General features: G+C 36.5%; 1 protein-coding gene across 1 annotated transcript; it reads left to right on the top strand.

The window, feature by feature from the left end:
* Positions 1–4,553: 4,553 nt before the first annotated feature.
* Positions 4,554–18,018, top strand: si:ch73-390b10.2 (Golgi pH regulator). Its single transcript, XM_058788201.1, has 14 exons — positions 4,554–4,759; positions 5,142–5,201; positions 5,297–5,400; positions 5,484–5,590; positions 5,904–6,005; positions 6,665–6,785; positions 6,883–6,963; positions 7,560–7,669; positions 8,159–8,247; positions 10,783–10,875; positions 10,972–11,067; positions 13,341–13,430; positions 13,666–13,731; positions 17,082–18,018. Exons 1-14 carry the CDS (start codon positions 4,718–4,720, stop codon positions 17,286–17,288), a joined length of 1,368 nt encoding a protein of 455 aa, XP_058644184.1. The 5' UTR covers positions 4,554–4,717; the 3' UTR covers positions 17,289–18,018.
* Positions 18,019–24,599: the final 6,581 nt, after the last annotated feature.

Raw genomic sequence — 24,599 nt, 5'->3', positions numbered from 1 at the left:
TGTTTCAGGCTATAGACCATTTTTATGAAAAGGGATAAATCAAGCATATAAATTGTTAATTTAAAACGTATAAATATTACTGTCTTAATTGTTTAGATTTTTAGAAGGCACATTAACTTCTTTCTCATTTACAACCATGTGTTTGCTGCGTAAAAACACGAGTTAATATTTGCATTGATCTGACCATAAACAGCAAGAAAGGCTATTTGGAAATGCAAATTCATTCTCTGCCACGAGGTGGCGCTTTAGGAGCGCTGAAATATTGCGGTTTCCCCGGAAACGCAAGCAGCTTTGCGTTCATAAACGCTGCTTTATCAGGAATTATAGGTGAAATTAAAATGCCAACCACACGTTTCTGAGGACAGTCGGTTACAGCCTTCAGAGACATTCACATAAAGACATCCACGCCGCGTTTTGACTTGAAACGTGCAGCGCTCATTATTTATTCAATGATACCATTGCCTTTTGAAGTTTAATCCTGCCGTATCGCGCGACTCTTGTCTTTCCGTCCCCAACTGTAAGACCTCTTGGAATTATAATTAAGACATTTCGTATACCATTTAACGTATTTAAAACGTTTTATGGTCTTAAGTTTGATACAACTCACTTTCAGAGTTTTTTAAGGACCTGTATTAAGGAGATCTGTATTTAAGGAGCCCGTCGGGCAGGCAGTGATACATTTTGGTAGCCCGACTGGAAAACACAATAGCCCCGGGACGTCGGGCTAGCGAACAGAACAGAACAGAACAGAATAGAATAGAATAGAATAGAATGGATCCCTCTCAGTTCATCAGATGGCATTGTTATAATAATAGAATAGTATGGAATTAATCCATCTGTTCATTATCAGATACTATTCCTTCAGTAGAATAGAATAGAATAGAATAGAATAGATCCTTCTCAATTCATCAGATGTTGTTCAATGAACTGAACAGAATATAACCGAGAACCCCATGTTAATAGAATAGAAAATAATAAAGTAGGTATTTCTGTTTTCAATGGATTTTCTTCCACGAATAGAACAGAACATCAACTCTTCCTTTGAATAGAACAGAACATACTCAATAGAATAGAATAGAACAGAACAGAACAGAACAGGACAGGACAGAGTAGAATAGAATAGAGTAGAATAGAATATTTCTGTTTTCACCAGATACTGTTCTTTGAATAGAGTAGAACAGAATAGAATAAAAATAATAAAGTAGGTCCTTCTGTTTTCAAAAGATTTTCTTCCACAAATAGAACAGAACATAAACTCTTCCTTAGAACAGAACAGAATAGAACAGAACATGAATAGAATTGTTCTGTTCTATTCCATGAATAGAATCTATGCTATTCCATGAATAGAATAGAATAGAATAGAATAGAATAGAATAGAATAGAATAGAATAGAATAGGACAGGACAGGACAGGACAGGACAGAATAGAATAGAATAGAATAGAACATTTTGATGTTAAAATACTTTCTGCTATTGTAGCATAATTTGTAGAGAAATTTTATACTAACATTAAATTTGTTGAAATCTGTTAAACATCCTTAAGAGCCAGGCATAGGAATATAGGCTCAACCAATGGCACATATTCAATTTTTTGCCAATGTATAAGTTGTATTTGCACAGATTTAGAATGTGAAATAAGCAGATTTGTGTAGAATTATAACATTAATCACCCGAGCTGAAGGTTAAAGCTGACACTGATGCCCTGAACCATAAAATGTACATTTGAGTCGTGTGTACACCGCTATGGAGGTGTCTTTAAGGAGCGTCCATGTGGGGCAGGCTTAATTTAGCTCTCACAGAAGAGGATTCTGACACAGATTGTGTGTGACAGCTGTTTCCTCCCACACATACACAAACATGCTTTCAGACTTTCTATTTTCCTCCCGCTCATATGCACACAGACACACAACCCTCTTCAGAGATAAAAACCTTCCTCTGGAAAATAAAATTTCCTTTAAAAAAAAAAAAAAAATTAAATAAATAAATAAATGTAGAATGTGTAAAATGGGCGAAAGGTTAAAGGTGAAGCATTGCTGAGACACGGATGAGAAACCCAGATGCTGATAATTAGTATCTGACATTAAAGCCAATTAAACTCATTCACTCCCTAAAAGATGGATTATGTTAAAACTGTTTGCATAGTTTAACACTTCTCTATGCTTGTTGTGCAGTATTGTGTTTATCGTTTCGCAAATAGCAGATACAAAGCAGATTCACATTAAAAAAATACCACCAGACAATCAATGTGTTGCTGTATAAATTTGTAAATATGAAAATTAAACTGAAAGGGGCCTGAGAGACTGTATCTTTCTTTAGCCCTCTCACATTCAAACAATAGTGCCTTCCCAAGAGTCCCAAAAGCTCATCAGAAACACTTTATCGCTTTCATCGCTTCATAGTCTCCAAAGCGGATGCTTCCCAACACACCAGTCCTAGACTCCTGCAGTATATAAATAAATCAGCCAATGAATTAGAAAACTCTATGACAACTCCAATTGTGTGCTGACAGTGCTGTGGGACACCTGAGCATCTGTTTCAATTCACACCTCAGCACTGTCAAGAAGCTCTTCAGGGGCCGTGAGGAAGTCGAGCCTTTTGTGGTGTTGTGGGAGGTCTTGACTTAATGCTTATTTTCTTTGGGCGAGTTGTAGCAAAGGGAGAGTGATGACTGGCTAAAACAGCTGTTCACAATGGGTTTTACTTCAGGAAACTGGTTTTTATTGCTCAGAAGTTGCTTTTTGAACCTCAAAGGATCTCACAAAAAGGATTTTTTTTTTTTATCGCCAGGACCCATTTTAGGTAGCTTTTTCAAAACTGTTTACACAGTGAGCACAACAACAGACTATATGGGCTAAACTGTGGATCATTCAACATTGCTTTGGCACAAAATGCATTCAGTGACTACATCTTTAAAATTGCATTATTCCCTTTTCACTTAAACACAATTATATGTATAAAGAAAATAAATGTTAAAATTAAAGGGATAGTTTAATTCACCTAAAAATGTAAATTCTGTCATCATTTACTTACCTGTAAGTTGTTTCAAACCTGTGATGAACATAAAATAATATATTTTGAAGAATGTTGGTAAACAAACAGTGGTCCCCATTGACTTCCATAGTGTTTTTTTCTCTATACTATGGAATTCAGTGGGGACCAGCAACTGCTTATGTTCAATAATACAAAACTGAATAAGACAGGAATCTGCTACCTTTCTGCAATATTACAATATATTCCAAATCTAAAAAATGAAATGCTATAAAAACAATTAGATAGCGTGTTAGCCTTTCAATTTCATTATGTTCTATACAAAAGGGGACAACTTGTACTGTAATGGTTGTACTATAAATTAATTCTAACAGTAGAGAGCTGTCATTCTTGTTTTGTAAAGACATTTTATAAAAGAAAACATATATTTTGTTGTTAGTGTTTTTTTTGTTTTTTTTTACATCACTGTATTACGAGTGACAGCGACAACCTTTGAAAGAGTTATGGAAAAATGACTTAATTTGAGACATGAATGAAGTGTTTTGATAGTGTTATTGCATTCTGGATGTGAACTTTACACCTGTGCCAAGCTGAAGGTTAGTGAAGAGCACTGCATGAAGGGTTTTGAAAAAAAAAACAAAAACAAAAAAACTGACATAACTATTGAGAAATAAGTTTTATAGCAATTGTAAAAAAATTACAAAAAAAAAAAAATTACAAAAAAAAAACCTTAATGTGGATAGCATATGACAAATTTGATGAAAAAAGAAGCTCATATTGAAATCTCAGATTTTTCATTGCAGACTTTGTGTTTAGATCTCCTCTGAAAATCCAAATAATCTAAATCCAATAAAGTCTCTATTTGATCACAGTTTAATATTGTTGCTCATAACAAACAATTCCTGTAATAGTTATCAAAAAGATCTATCAATATGCAAAATACACCATATTTTTTTTTTTTAAATATAATTTTTACTAGTAACTAAACATACTGACACAAAGAAAAGGAACTGAAAATGATGTAAGTAAGGTTTTTATATATTTACATGATATGAAAATAACACCACAGGCGGAATGGAAGTGTAATCTGTTGGGGACTAAGCCATTGGGACTGCTGTGTGGTGACAGCTTTCACAGGATGTGATTTAGCCAAGACTCCCATGTTCTCTGTTCCATATGTCGCTTCAGTCTGATGAGACTTTCCATCTTAATAATGAAACACCCAGCCCCTGGCCTCAGTCACACACCATAGCGCGCTCTCTCTGGCTCTCTCTCTCTCTTTTAGTAAAATAGCAACTTTGCATGGGCAAAGCATTAGTAAATAAATAAATAGTTTCAAATGTATTATTATTATTATTATTATTATTATTATTATTATTATTATTAATGATGCTACTCCTACTCCTCCTCCTACTACTACTACTAATAAACATCTCGGATTAAAAAAAAAAAGAAAAAAAAAGAAAAAGAAAACTGTTGTCTGTGGTTCTTTAATAATTTTTGAGCTAGTGACGCCCTCTAGCGGTTGAATTATGAACCAGCTGATGATGACATTACTGTGCGCCGGAAAACCTTTTTGTCTCATGACGTCAGCAGCTTGACAGCTCAGTCGGACTCGGACAGTTGTTCTGTTCAATATTTGTTTCTTCTGGATTAACAGAGCATTTTTAACATAATGAGCTGAGGGTGCGTTTGTCATTTTCTGTAAACTCCATACTACATGTTACAGCATGTCGTTCTTCGTAGATTCAGTGATTATGTTCACTTCTCAGGTAAGTCTTATCTCTCTTTCTTTAATAAATGCATATTAGCATCAGCAACGTGAACACAAATACTTCATTCATTGTACAATGAACAACATGTTGCCAAGGTTAAATGCTTTGGATAATAATAATAATAAGTAACTTATAAGGTGTCTGTCTGACTGTGTCTTTGTCTATAACAGATGCCTAATAATAATAATAATAAAATAATCCCCTTAAAGCCTTTTTACTTTCGACAAAAAATGTTAATAGTTAATATAAGTTAGTTGTTTCAGTAGTTTTGAAGGTATTTGGTTTATGTTTTGGATGAGTATATTGCAACATGTTTATGTGTTTCACATGCTTGTAGGATGTGTTAAACACTCCAACTAACATGATTTTGTGTCCACAGGTGCTGTTTTTTGGGTTTGGGTGGCTGTTTTTCATGAGGCAGTTGTTTAAAGATTATGAGGTATTGTGCATAATAAAGAGTGTAGATTTAGACCAGTAGTGTTGACTCTAGGCTTTCAGTATTTATAATACAGGTCTGTCTCGATTCCTCCTCAGGTTCGACAGTATGTTGTGCAGGTGGTTTTTTCCATCACGTTTGCCTTTTCTTGCACTATGTTTGAGCTCATTATCTTTGAGATCCTCGGTGTGTTAAGCAGCACGTAAGTATTCATGAATTACATTGATAAAATCAGTGATGAGAACTGTACATCAGATGCTCACATGCTGTTTGTTTTCTAAACAGGTCCAGATATTTCCACTGGAAGTTGAATTTGTATGTAATATTACTGGTTCTAATATTTGTGGTGCCTTTCTACATTGGCTACTTTGTGGTCAGTAATATACGATTATGTAAGTAGAATTTGTTCTCTCTTTGTATTCTGTAGCTTTTCCATTTGTTTGTTTGAAGGAATAGTTCACCCAAAAATAGACATTTGCTAAAAATGTTCTCACCCTCAGGGCAACCAAGATGTAGATGAGAGAGTTTTTCATTTGAACAGATTTGAAGAAATTTAGCATTACATCACTTGCTCAGCAGTCAATCCTCTGCAGTGAATGGGTGCCGTCAGAATTAGTGCATTTTCAGCAATTTTTTTTGGTGAATTATTCCTTTAAATTTGTCAAACTTTGCTTATGCACCATACCCTTTTTTGCTCTTTTACAGTGCAGAAACAAAGGTTGCTTTTTTCATGTGTGGTCTGGTTCACATTCATGTATTTCTTCTGGAAACTAGGCGATCCTTTCCCTATACTTAGTCCAAAACATGGTAGGCACTGTCAACATGAAACTTTTCTATATATGTATTTATGAATGTAACATAATATTTGTGACCCTGGACCACAAAACCAGTCATAAGTGTCAATTTGAGATTTCTACATGCTGAATAAATAAGCTTTCCATTGATGTATGGTTTGTTAGGATTGGACAATATTTGTCTGAGATACAACTATTTGAAAAACTGGAATCTGAGGGTGCAAAAAAATCTAAATACTGAAATCACCTTTAAAGTTGTCCAAATGAAGTTATTAGCAATGCATATTACTAATCAAAAATTAAGTTGTGATATATTTACGGTAGGAAATTCACTAAATATCTTCATTGAACATGATCTTTATTTAATATCCTAATGATTTTTGGCATAAAATAAAAATGGATAATTCTGACCCATACAGTGTATTTTTGGCTATTGCTAAAAATATACCCCAGCGACTTAAGACTGTTTTTGTGGTCCAGGGTCACATTTAACAAGAAAAAACAAAAACAAATATTTGACTGGTATATGAAAAATTAGTAGATTTTGAGAACAATCATTTGTTATATTTGGAATAATTCACACCAATGATTCAAGCACATTAAGACAAGAATTGTGCATTAAGAAAGTAAATATATTAAACATAATAATGTATCCTTTTCTTGTATTCTCAGGCATTCTGTCCATAGAGCAGCTGATCAGTCGTGTGGGGGTCATTGGGGTCACACTGATGGCTCTTCTGTCTGGCTTTGGTGCTGTGAACTGCCCTTATACATACATGTCATATTTCCTGAGGTATCTGTGCTCTTAGACACATAAAATAACAGAGAATAGCCTGTCATATTGTGTTTATATTTTATGTGTAAGATGTTTGTTTGGTTTGTTTGCTCAGAAATGTGACAGACAGTGATATCCTGGCCCTGGAAAGAAGGCTTCTTCAGACTATGGACATGATTGTCAGTAAAAAGAAAAGGTAAAAGCAGTATACTGTAAAGAGAGGAATCCAATCAGACGGGGAAACATATTCACAATATCACAAGAATATTTGTTTGTTTGCTTGCTTGCTTGTTTGTTTGTTTGACACAGAGACTCAAAATGCTTATTGAATTTTTAAATAATGCACTAGTAATTAGCATAAACATTATTTTGTTCTTAAAGAAATATACATTTCAAGAATAAAATAAAAGATTTACAGAAATAAATTGCTCTATATATACACACATTACTGTTCAAATGTTTCTATTTTTCAACAAGGCAAGGCTGCATTTATTTGATTATAAAAACAGTAATACTGTGAAATATTATTACAATTTCAAATAACTGTTTTCTCTATTAACACATTTCAAAAATGCAGTTTATTTCTGTGATGGTAAAGCTGAATTTTCAGCAGCCATTACTGTAGTCTTAATTGAAAAGCTTGTTAAAACGTTATGTTGAAAAAAAAAAAAAAAAAATCTTTCTAACGCTACATTTATGCATGTTATATGAATCTAAAGTAGTGTATTCTTCAATTTTGTCAAAACAAAACAAGATTTTTCTTTTTAAGAAATTTTTAGTGTCTCTTTGTAGGATTGCCATGACAAGAAGGCAGATGTACCAGCGTGGAGAGGAGCAGAATAAACAGACGGGATTCTGGGGGATGATCAAGAGTGTGACCTCCTCACCATCAGGCAGTGAGAGTATCCTTAATGAGCCAGTTCATCTGAGGCAGCAGGATGATAGTACAGGTCCTGAGTTAGTAATTCAGTCTCATTTAGAAGAGACACAGTGACTGGAGAGTTACTGAGATCAAATTTCATCACCATTGTGCCCTAAGTGTGTGAACAAAGCACTTAACTGCTGTTCTCTCCTGGATGACTGCCACAGCAATTTAATTTAAAGCAGTAGTTAATGGGGAGTAAATAATGTGTGTATGTGTGAGGATGTGCATGTTAAGTAGATTGGTTAATCTGCTGGCTAAAAACAACGCTACATAAAGTCAGACATTGAAATGTGTTAATTTTGGCTATAAATCCATATGCATAAGCAGTCTGTATTATATTTTCTTTTAGTGATATCGCTCATTGTTTTCAAGGCTAAGAGCACTATTTTTGAGGGGGTTGTGATGCACTAGTTTAGGACCACAGCCTCCTCTCTGCGATGTTTGTTTCTTAACCTTGGCACTGCAGATCTTTCTCTGATCCAGCAGGAAGTGGATGCTCTGGAGGAGCTCAGTAGACAGCTTTTCCTGGAGACCGTGGACCTGCAAGCCACCAAGGTATTTAACAAAATGAAAAATAGTTTTATTTTTATACACCGGCATCCCATTCTCATGTAAAACAAATATATACAGTGGAGGAAAAAAAATATTTGATCCCCTGCTGATTTTGTACGTTTGCCCACTGACAAAGAAATTATCAGTCTATAATTTTAATGGTAGGTTAATTTGAACAGTGAGAGACAGAATAACAACAAAAAAATCCAGAAAAACACATTTTAAAAAAGTTATAAATTGATTTGCCATTTAATGAGTCAAATAAGTATTTGATCCCCTATCAATCAGCAAGATTTCTGGCTGCCAGGTGTCTCTTATACAGGTAAGGAGCTGAGATTAGGAGCACACTCTTAAAGGGGGTGCTCCTAATCTCAGTTTGTTACAGTGTTTTCCCTGCCATTATATTAGGGGGGCAGCCCTTTAACAGGTCAAGTTGATTTTATTTAATTTTATATTCTCTATAGCGCCAGATCAAAACAGAAGTCATTTAAAGTTACCTTTCCTATAGAACAGGTCTTATCTTATTTACACGACAACATGTCATTACTACGTTACATGGTCGCACATGGAGTTCCGCCCCGATGCGTGCACACACACACACACACACTCCCACTAGTATTTGTAAATATTAAGCCGCAAAACGACTATTTAAATATGAATTCTGCGTGTCTCTGTGTTAATGAGTGGTGCAGACGCACGGTTTTGTTTACTACTTGTACTGAAGCGTGCGTGACGCTTCTGGTGATATTAATGTCTGCCGTATCACTAAATGAGGACATTAAATACTTGAATAACACATCCAGAATTGCTCTGAGAGTCACTTCATGAGCATTTGACCGTTTCATTTGAGTAAAACTATCCTTATATCATATACACAAAGGAATGTAAAGGTATTCACGGCAACCCGTCAAAATAAAAGTTTGGTTTAACTTAAAGACATTGCGGCCAAAATATATTACTGTTGTTCAGTAGTATGTACGCGATAGGCGGCTACTACTACTAAAATTATTAAAACCTTATTTTTAAGGAATAATCACACAATATTTCTTCAATATTTTAATTGTAATATTAAATTCCCATTTATTTTCAAAAAAATAAAATATAAAGATAAATTCAATTAACATTTTATGCCTTAAGAAATGTAAATACACAACATAATTTCTGAGAGAAAAAAATCATAAGGCTATTGTACAATAAATTAAAGAATAAATGAAACTTGTTTTATGCTTTCAAATAATTAGACATGATAAAACAGCATTTGGTAACAATAAAACAAGGTTGGAAAAAATAAAACATTTCATAGGGCCCTTAACGTAATTTTTGTAAAACTTTAAATAAATTTATTTTAAGTTGTTTAAGTTTCATGATTTTAATTAATTAGACATGCTTTTTGAATAATGAAATTAAAAGCTCTAATCCTAGGGGAAACACTGTGTTGCCTGTATAAAAGACAACCTGTCCACAGAAGCTATCAATCAATCAGATTCCAAACTCTCCACCATGGCCAAGACCAAAGAGCTGTCCAAGGATGTCAGGGACAAGATTGTAGACCTACACAAGGCTGGAATGGGCTACAAGACCATCGCCAAGCAGCTTGGTGAGAAGGTGACAACAGTTGGTGCGATTATTCGCAAATGGAAGAAACACAAAATAACTGTCAGTCTCTCTCGGTCTGGGGCTCCATGCAAGATCTCACCTCGTGGAGTCTCAATGATCATGAGAACGGTGAGGAATCAGCCCAGAACTACACGGGAGGATCTTGTCCATGATCTCAAGGCAGCTGGGACCATAGCCACCAAGAAAACAATTGGTAACACACTACGCCGTGAAGGACTGAAATCCTGCAGCGCCCACAAGGTCCCCCTGCTCAAGAAAGCACATGTACAGGCCATCTGCATGATTCAGAGGAGAACTGGGTGAAAGTGTTGTGTTCAGATGAGATAAAAATCGAGCTCTTTGGAATCAGCTCAACTCGCCGTGTTTGGAGGAGGAGGAATGCTGCCTATGACCCCAAGAACACCATCCCCACCGTCAAACATGGAGGTGGAAACATTATGCTTTGGGGGTGTTTTTCTGCTAAGGGGACAGGACAGGAACTGTACTTAATGATTTGGAGAGGATCTGCAAAGAGGAATGGGACAAAATCCCTCCTGAGATGTGTGCAAACCTGGTGGCCAACTACAAGAAACGTCTGACCTCTGTGATTGCCAACAAAGGTTTTGCCACCAAGTACTAAGTCATGTTTTGCAAAGGGGTCAAATACTTATTTGACTCATTAAAATGCAAACCATTTTATAACTTTTTTGAAATGCGTTTTTCTGGATTTTTTTTGTTGTTATTCTGTCTCTCACTGTTGAAATAAACCTAACATTAAAATTATAGACTGATCATTTCTTTGTCAGTGGGAAAACGTACAAAATCAGCAGGGGATCAAATCATTTTTTTGGAAATGGAAATTCTCTGGTCAAAATGTGTTGAAATCCTTTAAATGAGTACATTTTAAAACTGTATTATGATTTTATGTTTCTGTATCCCAAGGAACGGATAGAATACTCAAAAACATTTCAGGGGAAATACTTCAACTTCTTAGGGTATTTCTTCTCCATCTACTGTGTGTGGAAAATATTCATGGTAAGAACTGTATTTGATAATTTTGTTTGGCATGTATTCTAGACCATTGTAAGATGGTGTTTTAATCAGTGACATAATGTAATGTATTCTTCTTAGGCCACGATAAACATAGTGTTTGACCGTGTGGGGAAGACTGACCCAGTGACGAGAGGAATCGAGATCACAGTCAACTATCTCGGCATTCAGTTTGATGTATGTTGTCATCATCATCTTACACTGCTTTATATATTTTGGCTAGCTAAATCTTTTAAGCTTCCTTGTTAGACTTTTTGAAGACTTTTTTTTTTATTTATTCTTTCTCTTCTTTTACTCAACTTTTGTTATTCATTAGTGAGTATTAATGGTGTAATTCACTACTATTGTTCAAATCAAAACATTTGGGGTCAGTAAGTTTTTATTTTTATTCACCCAGTCTTAATTTACAAAAATATAGTAAAAACAGTAATATTGTGAAATATTTTAACAATTCAAAAAAAGAACACATTTCTCTTTAAATATACATATTTCTTGTTATAATCAATGATAGTTTTTTTATTCATATCAGCATTATATCAGTTTTCTTAATGAACAGAAAGTTCAAACAGCAATTATTAGAAATAGAAATGTTTTACAGTTTTTCTCAATCGATTTGACACTTTTCTCCAATGCAATGTACTTGTTCTCAAAACAATTAGCACAGCCACCCAAACACAAAATAATCTTAACCGAACAGTTCAACTTTACTGCAAAATGAAGCACTGCAATTTTTTCTAGTAATGCATTTATTAAAAGTAAACATTAACATCAAATCTATAGGTTCGTTCTCTAATGATTATAAAACACATTCAGCTAAAGATGCATAAATACACTAAGGAAAATACATGTTTATTGCAATTTTCAACAGGGAGTTATATATATATCTAAACAAACAAAAAAAGTTGTAAAAATGTAAAAAATAGTTCTCCAACTCCTATCACCCATCTGAAAAACTAATTGCCCCTTTAAACTTCAAATCTGTTTGTGCCAACTTTAGCAGCAAGAACTGCAAGCAAACTTTTCTGATAACTAGATCTCAGTCTTTTACAGCACACACTGCTGTATACATCAATTATCCTGAATTATTGATCTGGCCTTTCATTTACATCTGGAAGAGAATTTCATTGCATTTTCATATTTGCTGCACTTGCATCATAGGAGAAAAAGTGTAAGAAGGTTGAATCCATGCTTCACAAGCTCCTGTCTCAACATCTCCACGGGCCTCTTCCTTTGTGACTGGTGATGTTATGGTTTGTGACCACCATGTCAACAATGCTCCTGTTTCATTCAAAATAATCTTGATTGTCCACCTGAATGATCTCAAACTTAAATTCTGAAAAATGTTTGGACATTTACAGTAAATAACAGAAGCTGTCCCAAGAAGACTAAAAATCTGTACTATCAACAATCATAGTACAACCATAAGTCTACACCCCTCCCAGCTTCTCTAAAGGAGAGGCCATGATTTTTTACATGGTCAATTAGGGTAATTCTGACTTCATTTGAAATTCATCTGCACCTTCTACCTCTCCTTTCACCCTGTTGTCCACTTCCTCCTTGTCCATGTCTTCTTACAGTTTCTCCTCATGCTCTTTCCACTACACCAATGCCCGCCTCTCTATTCATCTCTTACTCTTCTCCCTTTCCTTCTCCTCTCCTTTTTTCTCACATCTTCCTCTCTGCTCATCTCTTTCTACATGTGTTTAGGACAATTACAAAGTGTGCAGATCACTGTTTTGAGAACAGGTACCTGAGTTTGGAGAAATGTCAACTCGAATGAGAAAAACTGTAAAGACGCATACATTTTACTTTTGATCAATTTAATGCATCCTTGCTGATTTAAAAAAACTTACCCCAAACCTTCGAACAATAGTGCATGTTATGTGTTTTTTTTTGCTGATAAAACCCCCTTTACATTTTTAATGTCTCTTTGTCTCATGGGTAAGTCTTCCTTCTTGTGTTTCTATGCCCCCTATTGGCCAATATATAAAACTGTAGACAAATCAGATGTTAGCACTGCTTTGTCACAGCAGGACAAATTATCATACCAGTTGTTTGCTCACGTATTTAATGATAGTGTTTTTTTTTTATTTTTACATTATTTTTAAATGATTGCATTTGTTAGTCCACACTCATATACATAATTGTTGTGCATCCACTCTAATAGACTTTATACTCCGGACTCCGGTTGTATATACATGCTGTGATTACGTGTACTGTGTCAGCTGACATTTACTGCTTTGGGTGGCAGTTAATTGTTCCCCAGCTTGTTAAATGACGGTTTAATCTTTTCCTATGAGGAGGTAATGATTCAGCCTCTTAAACATGCAATCTGTGTCCGGCTTCACTTTTGCTCTCTACTGATAAGTGCAAATGCTGCTCATCCCTTTCTAATGGATAAAGCCTCGCAATTTATGTGCAGAAGAACTTAAACCTTTGTTTTCCCACAGGTCAAGTTCTGGTCTCAGCACATTTCCTTTATCCTGGTGGGAATCATCATAGTCACGTCCATACGAGGCCTTTTAATCACACTCACCAAGGTAATGAAGGATGAACATGTTTTTTTCTCATTCAATCCTTTCACTTAAGGGGAAACGGTCATATATTACTGTACGTGTGCGTAGGCGTGTTGGTTCAGCCGGTGTAGAGGGAGGAGATTATTTTCTTGAGCAACTGCAACATGGTCTTGCTCGAATTTAGTTTCTGAGAAGCATTAATGATGTTTAAAGCTCATGAAAAGCAGTTTTGGTTAATCTCTTTACGTTTTGTTCACAGTTTTTCTGTGCCATCTCCAGCAGCAAGTCCTCCAATGTCATTGTGCTCGTCCTGGCTCAGATCATGGTGAGACATAAAAAAATAAAAAATAAAAACTGTACTATTAGTTTTGTTAAAGTGATAGTTCACCCAAAAATGAAAATTCTATAATTACTCACCCTCGTCCTGTTCCAAAGCGTCAAGACCTTAGTTCATGTTCGGAACACAAATTAAGATATTTTTGATGAAATCCGGGAGCTTTTTGGCTCTGCATAGACAGCAAGTGTGCGACCACATTCAAGACATAGAAAGGTAGCATAGTCCAGGTGATATGTGCAAAATTTGAGGTGATATGTTCACTTTTTCATAAAAGCATGAAACTTAGTACAGTTGTACAGGTTGGGGCCTTGAACATTTTCAGAAATGGAGCCATCGCAAAAACCCATTGATGTTACATCAGTGGTTTAACCTTAATTTGACAAAGCTATGAGAATACTTTTTGTGCACAAAGAAACCAAAAATAACAACTTTATCCAACAAATTTATTTGACTATTTTAACAATGTCCTTACCACCTTTCTGGGCCTTGAACACGGTAGTACACTTGCTGTCTATGGAGGGTCATAGAGCTCACGGACTTCATAAAAAATTACTTAATTTGTGTTCCGAACACAAACAATGGTCTTACAAGTTTGGAACGACATGAGGATGAGTAATTAATAACAGAATTTTCATTTTTGGGTGAACTATTTATTTAATTTTAAGACATATACATACATAAGCAAACGTTTGATGTATGTATGATTTAGGATTTTTTTTTATTATTGATTATGATATACAAATAATTACTAATAAGAGTTTTTGAATAAAATATTTTTGAAGACACTTATAATGTTGCGAACTATTTCTATTGCTAATAAATGTTGTTCTTTTTATTCATCAAAGAAATCTGAAAAATGTATCACAGTTTCCACAAAAAATATTAAGTAGTACAACTTTTTTAACGTTAATAATGATAAAAAAAAAAAAAAAAAAAAAAAACTGTTTATTGAGCATATTTGCATCAGCATATTTGAATGATTTCTGAAGGATCACGTGACACTGAAGCCTGGAGTAATGATGCTGAAAATTCAGCTTTGCATCACAGGACTAAATTACATTTTAAAATGCATTCAAATAGAAAACAGTTATTTTTAATTTTAACAATGTTTTTACAATATTAATGTTTTTACTGTATTTCTTTATTTCTTTATATATATATATATATATATATATATATATATATACAGTGAGGAAAATAAGTATTTGAACACCCTGCTATTTTGCAAGTTCTCCCACTTAGAAATCATGGAGGGTCTGAAATTGTCATCGTAGGTGCATGTCCACTGTGAGAGACATAATCTAAAAAAAAATCCAGAAATCACAATGTATGATTTTTAACTATTTATTTGTATGATACAGCTGCAAATAAGTATTTGAACACCTGTCTATCAGCTAGAATTCTGACCCTCAAAGACCTGTTAGTCTGCCTTTAAAATGTCCACCTCCACTCCATTTATTATCCTAAATTAGATGCACCTGTTTGAGGTCGTTAGCTGCATAAAGACACCTGTCCACCCCATACAATCAGTAAGAATCCAACTACTAACATGGCTAAGACCAAAGAGCTGTCCAAAGACACTAGAGACAAAATTGTACACCTCCACAAGGCTGGAAAGGGCTACGGGAAATTGGCAAGCAGCTTGGTGAAAAAGGTCCACTGTTGGAGCAATCATTAGAAAATGGAAGAAGCTAAACATGACTGTCAATCTCCTCGGACTGGGGCTCCATGCAAGATCTCACCGTGGGGTCTCAATGATCCTAAGAAAGGTGAGAAATCAGCCCAGAACTACACGGGAGGAGCTGGTCAATGACCTGAAAAGAGCTGGGACCACCGCTTCCAAGGTTACTGTTGGTAATACACTAAGACGTCATGGTTTGAAATCATGCATGGCACGGAAGGTTCCCCTGCTTAAACCAGCACATGTCCAGGCCCGACTTAAGTTTGCCAATGACCATTTGGATGATCCAGAGGAGTCATGGGAGAAAGTCATGTGGTCAGATGAGACCAAAACAGAACTTTTGGTCATAATTCCACTAAACGTGTTTGGAGGAAGAAGAATGATGAGTACCATCCCAAGAACACCATCCCTACTGTGAAGCATGGGGTGGTAGCATCATGCTTTGGGGGTGTTTTTCTGCACATGGGACAGGGCGACTGCACTGTATTAAGGAGAGGATGACCGGGGCCATGTATTGCGAGATTTTGGGGAACAACCTCCTTCCCTCAGTTAGAGCATTGAAGATGGGTCGAGGCTGGGTCTTCCAACATGACAATGACCAAGCACACAGCCAGGATAACCAAGGAGTGGCTCTGTAAGAAGCATATCAAGGTTCTGGCGTGGCCTAGCCAGTCTCCAGACCTAAACCCAATAGAGAATCTTTGAGGGAGCTCAAACTCCGTGTTTCTCAGCGACAGGCCAGAAACCTGACTGATCTAGAGAAGATCTGTGTGGAGGTGGGCCAAAATCCCTCCTGCAGTGTGTGCAAACCTGGTGAAAACTACAGGAAACGCTTTGACCTCTGTAATTGCAAACAAAGGCTACTGTACCAAATATTAACATTGATTTTCTCAGGTGTTCAAATACTTATTTGCAGCTGTATCATACAAATAAATAGTTAAAAATCATACATTGTGATTTCTGGAATTTTTTTTAGATTATGTCTCTCACAGTGGACATGCACCTACGATGACAATTTCAGACCCTCCATGATTTCTAAGTGGGAGAACTTGCAAAATAGCAGGGTGTTCAAATACTTATTTTCCTCACTGTATATATATATATATATAAATACACACTTGGTGAGTAATGTAAAAAAATTAAAAACAAAAATCAAAACTACTGACCCCAGACTTTTGAACAGTAGTATAAAAACAGTTTAGTGTTTTTCCAGCAGAAATAATGGATAATTTTAATACTTTTTTTTTTCTTAAACCTTCTCTCTCTACACATATATATATATATATATATATATATGTATATATGTCTGTGTGTATATGTATGTGTATCAATAAATAAATAAATAAATGAATTGGAAAAAAGTCTAATATTATATTGGAAATCAGTTGCCTCATGAATTATATGACAGTAATATAGGAATCATAAAGAGAATTCTTCGGCTCCAATTCTGAATTAACTTCACAATATGTGTTCCAGACCTATTAAATGTTATATTAAAATGTTATATCATTTGGTTCCAGTATTGTTTAAAAAAGTGAAAGTGATTTTGAATAACTGTGTTTGATTCCTTATCCCACTAATATTTTGAAAATACTCCTCATATACAAAGTGGTGTGACATCTGTCTCTCTCTCCCACACTCTGCTGTCTGTTTGTAGGGCATGTATTTTGTGTCGTCTGTGCTCCTGATGCGGATGAGCATGCCTTTAGAGTACCGCACCATAGTGACGGAGGTACTGGGAGAACTGCAGTTTAACTTCTACCACCGCTGGTTTGACGTGATCTTCCTGGTCAGTGCTCTCTCCAGCATCCTCTTCCTCTACCTGGCCCATAAACAGGCACCTGAGAAGCACATGACCCCGTGACCTCATAAGTGACCTCATCAGAGAGAGACACATAGGACTAAAGTGTCTCTTTCTTTTGCCTCTCCATTTACGCCTCTGCCCCATAATGAGCATTATTGGGTCTGTATTTCCTGAATCAGGAGGGGCCCAGAAACAGTGTTTATTTGACTTTGGGTTAAAAAAAAAATGCTGATTTGCTGTATCATTTAAATACTCATATTAATAGAGGGGACAAAATGGTATACAATGTGGGTGTAATTTTTTTTCCCTCCATACCATGTGTTATTATGTTTACCACGGTAGGTGAACAAACTAAATGCTCTCACTAGTTTGTTTACCATGAAATCAGTTACATCTTGTCTTGGGCCACCTTTTATCATTTTTTCATTAATAGACATCAGATCTATATCTCAGCAACACCCAGTGATGTTACAGTGGACTGTTGGACTCTTGTTTTTCTTTCAGACTGGTTAATCGTTACTATCATTCCATGTCTAAGAACTGTAATGATTCACAAGTGGAAATTGTATTGAGTGAGAGTCATAATCTTCTGCTGAAATCACATCAACTAGAAAGGGGTTGAGAATATATGTAAATTTGGCTTTAAATATTTTGTTTTTTCGGTGTTAGACAGATGGGTGCCGTTGATCTACTGAAAAGGCAATGTCTACGTGCCAGAGATGTAACTGTCTTGGATTTCTGTTCATATACAGGAAGCTCAGATTTCCATTAAAAGGCTTCTTCAAACATTTCCACTGCTTCTTATTGGTACATTCAGTAGATCGATGCTGAACAAGTTTTACAAGGAATAAGTTGTGTTTTGTGAAGAGTCATGAGCATGATGTCTTCATCAAATGAAAAGTGTTTTAATTATGTATTGTGTGAGGCGCACCCCCTCAGTGTATTTGAGAATTTTGAAATGACATGACCTGCGAAGATCATTGGCTGCCACTTCTACGGATATGCTATTAGCATATTGGTGTTTGGTGATGTGAAGAGCAACAATTAAGAAATTAAACATTTATCACACCTTACCAGTGGAAACAATAGGAGAATTAGTATATGTATGACCGAAGAACAAGGAAAGAGCTAAAGACAGAAAAACGGACAAAAATTAACAAAAGCTTTGGTATGGTACACAAAGGTGGGAATATTTGATGATGAGTTGTTACGCACAAGTTGCTGCTTTTTTTGTTGGACAGGTAAGAGAATGTATCATTGCGGAGACTGCTCTCTAACACTCACTAGTATCAATGTAATTTACATAAAACAAGTGTTATAGCGTTTTGTTTTATACATACAGTATATAGGTGTGTATAAATTATGTATGAACTTTCATAATTATTTGATTGACATGCACTGTTTGCAATGAAGGTGGCTGATCTTCTGGAGTTATTACTACAGCCTGTTCTCAGAATGTGTAAATATATAAAAATAAGTACAAATGTTGATGAAAATGTAGATTTGACTGGCATGAACCACTTTTTACATGAAGGTGTCTGATCAGCATCGACATTGTCCTGTTGAGGGAACAAAAATGTTCAATAGTGTTCCATAGACACCTCATGGTAAAAGCGATATGCTTTCACGAGTTCACACTTACATATAATAAACTAAGTAAAGGTTATGCGTATTTGGCGTACTGTCCAGAGAGAGGGCTCCGAACTCGGTACTTACCCCCGAGCCCAGGGTACTCCCCCTGTACGGGGAGAGGGGTCCGAGCTCTGCATTTAGCCCGGACCCAGAGCGTTCCCCCCCCTGGGTGCTGGGGTAGGAACGGGCTGAAGGTGAGGAGTCGGGGTGGTGGAGGGATGCTGAAAGACTAGAACTGATGGAGGCAAGACTGCTTTGATTATTTATAGGGGTTCTCTCTCGAGCTGATTGGATAGATGGTGTGATTGCTGATTATGAATTGGCTGTGTTAATTATCTGTGCGTGCTCCTCCCGAAATTTATTAATAAAACATCACTTCATGTACTATCAACATGCAGGGTCTGTGAACTGAAAAGTGTATGAGATTAAAGTATGTTTTGAAATAATACAAATGATTTAAAACAGAGAAATCTAGAAAACATGATCGCTTCGTTAATGAGTACTTTATAGATTAAATCTTAATACATTTTGAAATATACCAAGGCACAGCTTCTGAATAAATCTGAAAATAAATGAAAATTATAGTTCTTTCATGACAATTCTCTGAGGGTTTGGCATGTTAATGTACATGACAATGTTAATGTATTTGGTCTTGGTGGAATAGATCTGCTACGCTGATGCTGCAGAAGAGCAAGTACCGAGACTCGCTACTGCCAATATGTCCACAACATGGTACTGTGAGCATGTAAGCAATATTGCTGCTGCACATATAACATATGAATAACCCCCCTAGCATACAGTACATGATCACCCTGTAGCAGATCTATACAGGTGGAGCTGGGGATGGTGAAGGGTTTCTGAAATGTGCTGCTACTGCTACAGCAAACACCAGCCAAGTATTTGAATGTTGAGCAGCGAGCTCATTGGCTACCGATACAGGAGAGAACCAATCAGCTGTGACAAGTGATAATGATTTCATTATGTCATATTGAGTTAGATCCATCAGACTGCGCCATCTAGAGTTTCATGCCAGAACTTTGTATATAGGAGGGACCAACCAAATCTTCTGTGCTCCATGGGCACAGCCTCTTTTGACTGCACTGGGAATTTTGTTGCTGTGCTAAAGAGGCAGACGTAGGTGCTCACTGGAGGAAACTGGCAGGTAAAGTTGTTGCCTGTGGCAAAGAGGTAGGCACAGCTGGTCTTTGTGGAAACGCTGCATGCTTGGGCACTAACTTTGGTGACAAGGCAGCATGGGGTGCCCCGTGATGCAACAAACACTATCTAGATCTGTGAAATCTTGTGAGAGCAAAAGAGAGTGAAGAGATGAATGGAGTAAACCCAGAAGAGCTTGGAATTTAGTTGTCGGGTCTTGTATAAATGCGCCTTTAACTCGCCTTATGCTTAAAAAGGGACCTGAATATATTGAACAGTGTAGTTTTGGTGATCAGAGAGACAATATGGCATCATTTATTATCAACACTATTTTAAGAAATTGGGGGATATCATCTGTGTATGCGAGCAAATTACCAGCAATTATATAAATATCAAAATATTTGATTGTTCAGATCAATCATTATTGATTGATTATCAACTTTACCTTAACATTCCAATCAATCTAATAATACATTACATCTTAAACATGGCGCACACTGTACAATTTTGGCCAAAATTTTGCCATAAAAAAACTTGATGAAATCTTAAATTTGTTTAGTGTGACGTTTTCCAAAGGAGAATTAATGGTCTATGTAAAGCCCAGTTGCTGTATCTGAAAAATCAAGTTAAATTTCATATAATTTAACACAACTTTCATAGGCTATAACTTGATGAGTTAAAGTAATGTAAAAGCATAAGTTGCCATGACTTACTGATGATACAATTTGTTACATTGTGTATAGAGAAATATCAAAACACTGATTACACGATTTCTTTCAGTTTGCACAATTTATTTTTAAACACCAAACTTGAAACTCATCGAAGCCACTTTTTAGTTCTTAAGGTGAGTAGATTTGTACACTGTTTTGGACTGCCAACTTAAACCGTTCAATCTGTCATTGAATTATCTTATAATAGGTATTCAATATATATATACACATACACACACATACAACCTGAATTTCGGAAATGTTTTTTTTTTTTATTTGAATAAAATGAAAACTAAAAGAGTTTGAAATCACATGAGCCAATATTTTATTCACAATAGAACATAGAGAACATAAATGTTTAAATGGAGAAATTTTTGACTTTTATCCACTTTTACACTTTTTATCCACCATGGAACGGGGGCAACAAAGGGCTGAAAAAGCAAGACATTTTTGAAAAGATTCAGCTGGGAGAACATCTAGCAACTAATTAAGTTAATTGACATCAGGTCTGTAACATGATTAGCTATAAAAGGGATGTCTTAGAGAGTCAGAGTCTCTCAGAAGTAAAAATGGCCAGAGGTTCTCCAATCTGTGAAAGATTATGTAAAAAGATTGTGGAATACTTTAAAAACAACGTTCCTCAACATCAAATTGCAAAGGCTTTGCAAATCTCATTATCTACAGTGCATAACATCATCAAAAGATTCAGAGAAACTGGAGAAATCTCTGTGTGTAAGGGACAAGGCCAAAGACCTTTGTTGGATGCCTGTGGTCTTCGGGCCCTCAGACGACACTGCATCACTCATCGGCAAGATTCTGTCATTAACATTACTAAATGGGCCCAGGGATACTTCCAGAAACCACTGTCGGTAAACATAACTTGCCGTGCCATCTGCAGATGCCAACTAAAGCTCTATCATGCAAAAAGGAAGCCATATGTGAACATGGTCCAGAAGCGCCGTCGTGTCCTGTGGGCCAAGGCTCATTTAAAATGGACTGTTTCAAAGTGGAAAAGTGTTCTATGGTCAGACGAGTCCAAATTTGACATTCTTGTTGGAAATCACTGATGCCATGTCCACCGAGCTAAAGAGGAGGAAGACCTTCCAGCGTGTTATCAGCGTTCAGTCCAAAAGCCAGCATCTCTGATGGTATGGGAGTGCAAGTGCGTACGGTATGGGCAGCTTGCATGTTTTGGAAGGCACTATGAATGCTGAAAGGTATATAAAGGTTTTTAACAACATATGCTCCCCTCCAGACGACATCTATTTCAGGGAAGGCCTTGTGTATTTCAGCAGGACAATGCAAAACCACACACTGAAGCTATTACAACAGCATGGCTTTGTAGTAGAAGAGTCTGGGTGCTGAATTGGCCTGCCTGCAGTTCAGCTCTATACAGAACATTTGGCGTCATTAAACGGAAAATACATCAAAGATGACCATGAACTCTTCAGCAGCTGGAAACCTATATCAGGCAAGAATGGGACCAAATTCAAACACCAAAGCTCCAAAAACTCATAACCTCGATGCCCAGATGTCTTCAAACTGTTTTTAAAAAAAGAGGAGATGCTACACCATGGTAAACATGCCCCGTCCATCAAATTTGGAATGAGTGCATAAAATTGTAAAATTTCTAATATAAACATTTATTATGTTAACTATGAATGGAAGTAATGGTTAGAGAGTTGGACTCGTAACCCAAAGGTTGTGAGTTTGAGTCTCAGGTCCGGCAGGAATTGTAGGTAGGGAGAGTGAATGTCCAGCGCTCTCTCCACCCTCAAGACCTTGGCTGCCCACTGCTTTGGGTGTGTGTTCACGGTGTGTGCACTTTGTATGGGTAAATGCAGAGCACTAATTCTGAGTATGGGTCACCATACTTGGCCACATGTCACGTCACTTTCACTTATGATCTATTGTGAATAAAATATTGGCTCATGTGATTTGAAATTCTTTTAGTTTTCATTTTATTCAAATAATAATAATAAAAAAAACGTCCCAACATTTCCGGAATCGGGTTGTATATACAATAAATATATATATATATATATATATATATATATATACAGTGGGGCAAAAAAGTATTTAGTCAGCCACCAATTGTGCAAGTTCTCCCACTTAAAAAGATGAGAGAGGCCTGTAATTTTCATCATAGGTATACCTCAACTATGAGAGACAAAATGAGAAAAAATCCAGAAAATCACATTGTAGGATTTTTAAAGAATTAATTGGTAAATTCCTCGGTAAAATAAGTATTTGGTCACCTACAAACAAGCAAGATTTCTGGCTCACAGACCTGTAACTTCTTCTTTAAGAGGCTCCTCTGTCCTCCACTCGTTACCTGTATTAATGGCATCTGTTTGAACTTGTTATCAGTATAAAAGACACCTGTCCACAACCTCAAACAGTCCAACTCCAAACTCCACCATGGCCAAGACCAAAGAGCTGTCAAAGGACACCAGAAACAAAATTGTAGACCTGCACCAGGCTGGGAAGACTGAATCTGCAATAGGTAAGCAGCTTGGTGTGAAGAAATCAACTGTGGGAGCAATTATTAGAAAATGGAAGACATACAAGACCACTGATAATCTCCTCGATCTGGGGCTCCACGAAGATCTCACCCGTGGGGTCAAAATGATCACAAGAACTGTGAGCAAAAATCCCAGAACCACACGGGGGGACCTAGTGAAAGACCTGCAGAGAGCTGGGACCAAAGTAACAAAGGCCTCAAATCCTGCAGTGCCAGACGTGTCCCCCTGCTTAAGCCAGTACATGTCCGGGCCCATTTGAAGTTTGCTAGAGAGCATTTGGATGATCCAGAAGAGGATTGGGAGAATGTCATATGGTCAGATGAAACCAAAATATAACTTTTTGGTAAAAACTCAACTTGTTGTGTTTGGAGGAGAAAGAATGCTGAGTTGCATCCAAAGAACACCATACCTACTGTGAAGCATGGGGGTGGAAACATCATGCTTTGGGGCTGTTTTTCTGCAAAGGGACCAGGACGACTGATCTGTGTAAACGAAAGAATGAATGGGGCCATGTATCATAAGATTTTGAGTGAAAACCTCCTTCCATCAGCAAGGGCATTGAAGATGAAACGTGGCTGGGTCTTTCAGCATGACAATGATCCCAAACACACCGCCCGGGCAACGAAGGAGTGGCTTCGTAAGAAGCATTTCAAGGTCCTGGAGTGGCCTAGCCAGTCTCCAGATCTCAACCCCATCGAAAATCTTTGGAGGGAGTTGAAAGTCCGTGTTGCCCAGCGACAGCCCCAAAACATTACTGCTCTAGAGGAGATCTGCATGGAGGAATGGGCCAAAATACCAGCAACAGTGTGTGAAGACTTACAGAAAACGTTTGACCTCTGTCATTGCCAATAAAGGGTATATAACAAAGTATTGAGATTAAATTTTGTTATTGACCAAATACTTATTTTCCACCATAATTTGCAAATAAATTCTTTAAAAATCCTACAATGTGATTTTCTGGATTTTTTTTCTCATTTTGTCTCTCATAGTTGAGGTATATCTATGATGAAAATTACAGGCCTCTCTCATCTTTTTAAGTGGGAGAACTTGCACAATTGGTGGCTGACTAAATACTTTTTTGCCCCACTGTATATATATATATATATATTACAAATATAGAAAGTTAATTTTAATGTTTAATTCATGATGTTGATTTGCCTACAATGCAAATCTGTCTTTGAATGTTGAAGTGCAAATCACCTGATTTTATCATTATCAGTGTATCCGTACAGTATTTTTCCACTTCAAGCACCGGTTATAGGTACTTACACTGGTGCTAACACTTGCTATAGAGCTACTGAATGCACCTTTAAAATGGTAAGAACATTTTTTTCACATTTGACAACACA

Source organism: Onychostoma macrolepis, chromosome 09 (assembly GCF_012432095.1).
Source record: "Onychostoma macrolepis isolate SWU-2019 chromosome 09, ASM1243209v1, whole genome shotgun sequence".
In the NCBI taxonomy this organism is placed as follows: Eukaryota; Metazoa; Chordata; class Actinopteri; order Cypriniformes; family Cyprinidae; genus Onychostoma; species Onychostoma macrolepis.
The sequence above is the reverse complement of the archived record's forward strand: the minus strand, read 5'-3'. Positions and strand labels throughout refer to the sequence as shown.

Bases quoted from the DNA above. Each gene is read 5' to 3' on its own strand.
- si:ch73-390b10.2 (XM_058788201.1), top strand. From the start codon at position 4,718: ATGTCGTTCTTCGTAGATTCAGTGATTATGTTCACTTCTCAG. The intron at 8,248-10,782 runs GTATTTAACAAA...CTGTATCCCAAG, and splicing joins TGGACCTGCAAGCCACCAAG to GAACGGATAGAATACTCAAA. The intron at 13,732-17,081 runs GTGAGACATAAA...GTCTGTTTGTAG, and splicing joins TCGTCCTGGCTCAGATCATG to GGCATGTATTTTGTGTCGTC.